Source organism: Acartia tonsa, chromosome 14 (genome assembly GCF_053477335.1).
Source record: "Acartia tonsa isolate MP-2025a chromosome 14, ASM5347733v1, whole genome shotgun sequence".
Lineage (NCBI taxonomy): Eukaryota > Metazoa > Arthropoda > Copepoda > Calanoida > Acartiidae > Acartia > Acartia tonsa.
In genome coordinates this window covers 32,706,748-32,715,569 of record NC_137273.1, presented here as the reverse complement: position 1 = coordinate 32,715,569, position 8,822 = coordinate 32,706,748, and the positions used below count along the sequence as shown (strand labels likewise).

The following is an 8,822-nucleotide window of genomic DNA, read 5'->3' as shown; positions in this document are numbered from 1 at the left end:
CATCTGCATTAAAGTTTGTAATCAATAGGATAATTCTAACATGCTTAAATCATTATGTTAAAAATAGACATTTTGGTAATTATTATCTAATTGTTGCAAGAATCAGTATTCAAAGCTGAAAGGAAAATTTTAACATGCCTAATGAACTGTCATCCCATACCATACTTGATAACACCTATGTATTAAAAAGACGACTTTTAATTATTAAACTATACCGCGGTATTTTTAGATAGATGCGCTTAATAAAAATGTAAACAAACAAACATGAAATAAAAATAATATTGACTTAAGAGATAAGATATATGCATAGTTGAATGTTTTTTTTTCTGCTGGATGAGAATAGCGAATGATTTTAGACCGAACAGTAAAAATAGAATTGTATTTAACTCTAACTTAAAAAAATAACAAGTAAGTAACTTATAAATTACTTAATTGCTGAGGACCGAAAATATCAGGAAAATAGCCTAAAACCACTCCATAATATTTCTAAAGTTTTTTTTGAATAAATAACCCAATCTAATTAGACCAGTAATTTCTGAGATTTGAAACTTACAAATTACAATTGGACAAAAAAATATTTTTTAAAGTAGTATTATATTGACAAATATTAATTTAAAGTAAAATTATTGGAATTCCTCGGCCTTAAAACGTGTACAACTGAGCTTTACTGAAGGTTATATACCTCAATTCATTTGAATTTCAGATTTTTTTTGTGTGAAATACTAAATAATGACAAGAAAAGTACCTGCTAATTATTTCCAACGTTCACCTTGGTACATTGAAGGTAAATTTTAAATCTGAAAAAATGTCAGATTTACAATGTACAATGTTAATACTAGCTGCAAGGCCACTAGTTGCACTTTAGTTAATAGGATATTTGATCCTCCAATTTTCATTTTACTCTTGTAAAGAAAAAGTAATAATTTTTGGCTGAGGTTTCTTGGGATGGTTAAGGTACTGCAGGGGGGGGGGGGACATTGGGCTGTTTATTTCACTAGTATACACATTTTATAATAAGGATTTCTTATTAACAACTTGGCTTAACAACTTTGGTGACTTTAAAATTTATTTGTTCATGATGTTAAGTGTCCAAACGTTTCAGCCAATAATAGTAATCTACAAAGGGGGAAATTTTGTGCATAATTATTGGGGATGTACATGAATTTTTCGGCCATTGTCTTATGGCTTTATAACCCTGTGGAGGTACCCTCCCTAACATTATTTATAAAACATCCCTTAAGCTACAGACATAAAAACAGACACATAGACATCCTGTTGCTTTTATGTAAGGAAAACCTATACTTACTATGTAAGCTTTGATGTTACAGATGGTGTCATTCTTGTATTCTTTTTTATAGGATTTATCTTATTTGGCCTATGGTATCTTCTGTCTATGTCTGTGTTTGCTCCTCATCTTCTACCTAGCACTGGTGTTGTTACAGGTCAGTATTTTCCTGGTCTTGGTGATTTTTTGGACGTTTCTTGCATTGCATGGTATTGAAATATACTTGGCTATTTTTATTCCAGCTTTTATGTATTTGTATCCTTATAATTAAGCCTTAACAAGGATTGCCACATTCATAAAGCAAAGCTCAAAAGCGGTTGGAACAAACAAACTTGTTTATTGTCAGAGCTTAGTAAACAGAAGATAAATGTATAAGTCAAGACAATATATTAGCAAAACTAATTTTAAAAATGATACTGTATAAGGAAATACTTTTATTGTAGGAATTGAATATAACATTGTACTTCATTGTTTTTCAAGTAATTAGTAATACAACCATCAGATGATTAGGAAAAATATATCACATAAGAATTTTTTTTAAAAGTTAAAATCATGTTTAAATGGACTTGTTCGGATATTCTGGTAATGATTATAAAGTTGCTTCTCTTTCTAAATGTCAAGTTTTAAATCGATAGAACAATTCTAACATCCCTAGCTTAATTATAAGGAGCTATCTGGTACATACAGATAGACCAACACAAATTATACAAAAACTTCGCTTGCAATAGTTTTTCATCAAATCTTTGTTCAGACCTAAAAATAATATAGTATATTGTCTATAAGCGTTCATGTTCGTTTGACCCACCATATTATTTTGTTGAGATTTGCTTTATAGAGGACGTTGTAATTATTGTTTAGATTGGTATATGAGTTTTGTGAAAACAAATAATGCCATGATTTGTAAAATATACTATGGAGCATTATTTATCCACATTCTAGAAACTATGGTTGCTTTCTACTTGTGTTTTAGGTAAATTTTATTTTTTTAAAGGTAGCATAACTACTTTAAATTTCACGGTGGCCGATCGGGTTCTCCTTAACAGGGTAGATTCTCATAGAAACAAGGAAGGTTTACAAATATTTTGGAGGAGGCTATCACCACCCTCTCAAGAGAATTCGCCCCTAGGAAAAATATTTACCCCCCCCCCCCATTAAAAAATAATCAAAAAAAAATTGGGTAGGAGGACACCGCTCCCCCCCCCCCCCCAAATCTCCACTAAAAATACTGATTTTAGTTCTAAATTTAAAAAATGGGTTTAGGGATTAAACTCCCCCCCTCATCAGGTGCCCCTAGATGCCTCTAGGGGCGAAACCGCTAGTTACCTAATATAGTAATTGATCACTAGAATAATTGCTTTAAACTTATAGATCATTGTCCTAGATGAATTAAAAACAATGAATCCAATGTCCCTAAAACCCTGATATTCATATTGAATTTTTCAAATTTCAGACTGCAGCTAAACCTGTGGACTTCTTTGAAATGGGCCATAAGGTGAACCTTTTTATGAAAGAAACTTTAATTAGATTAGAGTTGGAACGTACTAATAAGATCTTTTTCTTTATTCAGACATGTTAGTATGTTCATTTAGAACATGCTGATTGTTACCTTTTTTATTGTAACTTTTTTGTGTGATATAATCATTACATATTCATCTGAATTTTGGAACATTAATTCCTAGAATTGTCCTATATGTAAAATAATCTATTTTTTCAGTGTTTTTCTGTTTGGAGTATTTTCCCTGGGCAACCTAATTTCAGTTAATTATGCATAGAGAATTAAAACATCTAGCGGGAGAGGTCATGTGAAAATATTTTAAAATCACCCCAATACATTTACAAAGCATTTGTGTACAAAGTACAACCCATACGGACTAGAAATAACCAAGATATTTAGCTTCTGAGAAAAAAACAAAAGGTACTTCAAAAATGCAAAGACATATATTTTTTTTATTTCTTATTTTATACATCTTAATTGGAACTGATAGTCTATTTAGTAGGGAAAACAAATGTCTTCCATTAATGAAATGTTAACAAAAAAAACTTGTGTTTATATATGTAATACTTTAATTTATAGGATTATTGATCACAATAAAATACATTTTATACATTTATGCAAGTTTTGTTTATAGTAGCAAAGCTACTCTATAATCAACTATGTCTGTCCGTCCGTGAGTACGTAACGCTTAGAGGGAATTGAGATTTACTCAGCCACTATTAGAGCTAGACATTATTCTCATCATTATGGAGCATATTTAAGTATGCAACATCCATGGCTCTCCGACTGCTTTTAAGCAGCTTATTACTGATTTTCATATTTTTTTAGTGTTTTTGGTCCGATTTTCAAAATTTTTGTGAGAAATAGTATCTTAATTACATTTTTATGTTCATAGATGAAAGTACAAGTAGCATTTTGATTTCACTTTCTGTAATGTAGGTATTAAGAAAGATTTCTGATTTTGTTGAGGATACCTTGTCCTAGAAAGCATCCAGTATACAACTCTGTTTGTAGGTCAGTCATGCAATAAATATATTTTAAAAAGGTTTTGTGATTTTGTCATTCCTAATATCATAAATTCTTAAAGTCCTCCTTTCATTTTCCTCTTCTCACTGGACCTTTGATTGGTAATTGATTTTTTTGTTATCACATGATTTTTTGGGAATAGTCCCTTTCGTAACATCGCCCCATAAAGGATTTTAGGTTAGATTAGGTTATATTGGGTTAGGTGATTGCCCCACAGGGTTAGGTAATTGGCCCCGCAGGGTTAGAGCCCCCCCGCAGGGGCTAGAAATAGGAGAAAAACATCTGTAAAAAATACGAAGAATTGCCCCATAAGGAGCGATGTTACGAAAGGGACTATACCCGATTTTTTTACAATAGTTTCAGCTGTGTATCTAGAATAGTAACCGATAAAATCACGTTTCGCAAACTTTGTGTCTCACAGACAAACAACCACCTTTTTGGAATTACAGAGTAGCTTCGTTATTAAAAATAGTGTAAAGTAAAATCAATAGTCACATTAAAAAGTATGATTTACTTAAAAAGTACATCTAAGTTTTTACAAACATAAATTAACAATGATGAATCGGTGCTTTCCTTGCGGAGTCTGTAACCATGCGGAGCCTATACTTGCGGTACCTATACCTATCAGGGCTACCCTGTACCAAATGTAACCTAACCTAACTTGACTCAAAGTAATAAACAAACAAATAAAACCCATTTTCCTTTTATTTTTAGAAATATTTTAAAAATTAGGGGAGAGGGTTATTTTTTGCTGAAGATAGCATTTTGAGGGATAACGCAATAAAATCAACATAATTTCAGGGTAGGATGAAATGATAATATTCTTAAAAGATGAACAAGTCTGAACATAAAACTAAAAATTAAGGCACTTATGGCTACAGAGTTATTATTTTCTCGTATTCATTCGAATCCAGTGGAAAGGAACCGGTTCTCATCCATACAAAAAAACTTTGTCTTGCATCGTATTATATCCAGCTTTAATATAAAAATGTACAATCATACGATTAAAACCAGTTTTTTTAGCTAGTGCCTTCGGCACCTCGGGGCTAAAAAAAACTAGTTTTAATCTCATAATTGTACATTCTATATCCGCGGAAAGCCGTTTATAATACGATGCGAGAAATAACTATTACGACACTTTAAAGTAGAGGAGCTTTGCTTTAAAATAATAATTAAAGAGTAACTAAAAACCTATCAAATCTGTGCATAAATTACAATGTTTTACCTTTGCGAAGTTTGAAAATTATATATAATTCAAATAAATTATTGCTTGCTTTGTTAATTTAAACGGAAAACACGGCTTTATTCAAAACTAGCGAATAAGCCCCTAGAGGCCAATAAGGGCACATGAGTAAATAGCTACAAGAGGCAAGGTAGGGGGGGGGGGTCTTTTTTATTTTGTTTTCGAAAGAAAAAGTAAAAAGTATTTGTTGGAAATTCTTTTTTTTCTTTGGACTATTATCTACTCTTTGGAGGTTGGTAGTACCCTCCCCAATTATAGTTAAACACCTTCCTTGAATATATGGCAAGCTTCACTGTAAAGATTAACCATACCTGTCTGGCAGTAAGCGAGATCTTAACAATCTGAAACAAGAAGGACCATTCTATTAGAATTTTTTTTCTCGAAAAATTAGTTTGTTATACATTTTTAACTTTTAGGGAAAAAGTATAAATTTGAAATATATTATGAAGTTTTAACCAAATTAATTAGTAAATTTATTTAGCTCTTGTCCCCTCTTTTCTTTAACTTTATTGCTAAAATCAAAAACCTTATTAAAGGTACAAAATGTGTTTTTACAATAATGTAAAATTATATGTTAGCTACAAGAAAAAGAAGAAAAAATAAATTTTTTAAAAATGTTAACAGGGCAATGTTTTGATTTGATATATTAGCTTAACACAGCATCATAACTAAGACGTCAAAAATTGATCCTACTGCTGTAAGATGAGACATGAGCTACACAAAAAGTTATAATAGGGAGAATGCCTTGGTTTAATACAGGTACAACTCATTACAATTACAATTCTAAGAGACAAACAATCAGTTGGTCGTCTGTCAGGTGTTTCTCAACCTAATACTCTAGGAGAAAAGAAGATATTGGCTCCCCTGAGTTGTTCTGGGTTGTTGTACCTGACGTCAAATTATCCAGGAATCTAAAGGGATAAGACAATGGCCGATTAATTAATGTACATCCCCAATGATGATACATAAAATTACACCTTCTGTAGATTAAAATTAGTGGTCGAAACGTTTGGTCACTCAACTAAATGAACAAATCAATCAAAATCGATTCAAGTCTCCAAATTTTTTAGGTCAACCAATAAGAAAACTAGTGTAATAAACAGTACAATGTCACCTCTCTCTCTGAAAAAAAGCATCGCCATTATAAGAAGTAATTGAAAAAGTATATTGGAGCAGAAAGCAAAATTGTTGTTACGCCGTGCTAATAACCTTTTTCCCCATGATTAAAAAAATCTTTATAAAAAGTACATCTATAAAAAGCATGAAATAACTTAGTTTGATTGTTATGTTTTATTAAATATTAATATGATAATAAGCATGTCATGTTGTACTATTTTTTTTGAAAAGTAAAGTGTACTGCAAAGCAAAATAGTTTCAGAAAAAAAAATAAAATATGTCTTGAAAATTAGAATATTGTACCAGATTTTCAAAACCTACTTAATATCTGATAACTAACTTATTCACCAAAATTTAACTTGTATTTTTTATTAATACAATAATATTATAAACTATATATATCTAACCAGGGGCGTCCAAGCTTTTTTATTTGAGGTGGGGGTAATCACCCCTTTACCCCCCCCCCCCCTTGGACGTCCTTGTTTAATCTGACTCACTATGTAGATGAAATAAAAAAAACTACCCTTAGTACTGTATATGTACACTTTTGTATTGTTCCTATACCACTTTTCTATTGGCCCAATTTACTGATAATGAATCTTTTTCCTTTATATTTATTGGTATTTATTATTAATACATTTTGTACAGTACTATTATTTTGCTGTAAAGATTTTGCTTTTTCATTACCAACCAATTGCAAAAAGTTAAAAGTTTAAATTAAAAATTTCAGGTCAAGTCAATAAGCAGAACTTGTTATCTAAAAACAAATATTAATTTTTTGCAGTGTTAAGACAACCTTTTCTGTATAGGTAGTAGTGGTTAATATGCACAATCTAATCGGGTATAGTCCCTTTTAAGGCAACGTCTCTTAAGGGGTGTTTCGTGTATTTTTATAGCCTCTTTTGATAGGTTAATTTAGGTTATGTTAGCTGATTGCGGCAGAGTGTTAGAGCCTCCCGCAGGGGCTGGATATAAGAGAAACGCTACTGTGAAAATACGACGAAACGCCCCTAAAGAGGCATGGCTACAAAAGAGACTATACCCATCATATCTACAATCTATTATACAAGTTAAGATTTTTTAGAGTACTCTATAAGGTACCTTAAAAAACATAAACTTGTGGTCTTCTAAAAAAAAACAATATGTAGTCATTTTTTTAGTATAAATATCACTTCCCTGGAGCAATCAGAAAATTATGAGGAAAATTTGGAACAAAAATTACATTTATTAGTTTTGTTATTCCTAGGTTTTACATGTTCAGTAAAGTTTAACTCTAGCTTGGTTCAGTTTGTCCTTAAACACATGTAACAAAATACATAATTAGCAAAGCAACAAAACATAGATTGACAAACATACAAATTGAGTTATTTAGCAGGGGTTCAGTTGTCAAAAGAAAAATAAACTATTGGAAAAAATCAGAAATTATTTTTAAGTATAAGTGACAGACAAATGCTCATGTATTCAGGAAATCTGTAACCAAAAAAAATTCACCCTTAGTAATAAAGACAGACGAACTAATAACAGAAAATATTAATCTTCCTAATGAAAAGTATATGTAATAATATATTTTGGTTTACTTTATTTTCAGATTTAGAAACGAAAAATATGTTCAAATTTGCATTCTTGGTGAGAATTTTTTGTGACTTCATGACTTTTTAAGTTTAGTAATTATACGTCGGCAATAGTTGATTTTATCAGGATATCTGGTCTTTGTCGGTCGTGGTGTCCAGTCAAAGTCGGTTAGGTGGCATCAAAATTAGATTAAATTCTAAATAAATCTTAATTTCTACATTATGACTTTTGTGTATAAGGTAGAGACCTAATTTTGGTAATATCCTCTTAGATTTTTTTTTTCAATTGTGAAAATTTAAGTCCCCCCCCCCCCTCCCCCAACATAACTCTGTGAACTCTGGCCCGCAGTGCTCGGCCCCCTTGCTTGCCTAGCCAGAGCGCTCGGCCCCCTTGCCTGCCTAGCCGCAGCGCTCAGCCCCCTTGCCTGCTTAGCCGCAAGGAGAACGCCTAATTTTTTTTTGGCGAATACTTAGATATCAATGAACATCTGAGAAAAGTAGTGTTACAACTGTTTGACCGTTTGACCACTCCATGACCGATTTTATGACTGTTTTTTTTTTGTCCAGTTTTACTATAGACATATATCATCAATATCGTGGCTTCTATTACAGCTCAAAGTAATTTTCTTTAAAAATGCACACGAACCACTAGAAAAAATGTTTATAGGAGCCGAGATAGAGGGGGGGCTAACTTAGCCCCCCCTCCAACTATTGAGGTGGGAATTGGGGCCCGATCTGTAAGGGTTAAATCAGTTTAATTACATTAGAAAAGAAGCAGGTTTCTAAAGTTGTTTGAAGCCATTCTAGAACTCAAAATTATAAATAAAATAGCTTAAAACCATCATGGGACCTCTGTTAAGCTTCCTGAAAGTGAAAAACTCAATTTAATTAGTTGTTAACAAGATCTTAAAGGACGAACATAAAACTTTCTTTTAACTTTAAATTGTAGGATTTGCAACAAACTATCTTGTTTCATTTACAAGAAAAAAATTCTCAAAGACATGTTCATATTTTGCCACTCATACATTACATTACTAGGTTTTACCTTTACTGTTGATGATACTGTCCCCTACTACCTCTGTTCAA

The 8,822-nt window shown here is 31.7% G+C and overlaps 1 protein-coding gene across 1 annotated transcript; it reads left to right on the top strand.

Moving 5' to 3' along the window:
* The first annotated feature begins 222 nt into the window (after positions 1 to 222).
* On the top strand, positions 223 to 3,396 carry LOC145305945 (uncharacterized). Its single transcript, XM_080147842.1, has 5 exons — positions 223 to 784; positions 1,359 to 1,442; positions 2,144 to 2,255; positions 2,736 to 2,777; positions 3,000 to 3,396. Exons 1-5 carry the CDS (start codon positions 730 to 732, stop codon positions 3,055 to 3,057), a joined length of 351 nt encoding a protein of 116 aa, XP_080003968.1. The 5' UTR covers positions 223 to 729; the 3' UTR covers positions 3,058 to 3,396.
* Positions 3,397 to 8,822: the final 5,426 nt, after the last annotated feature.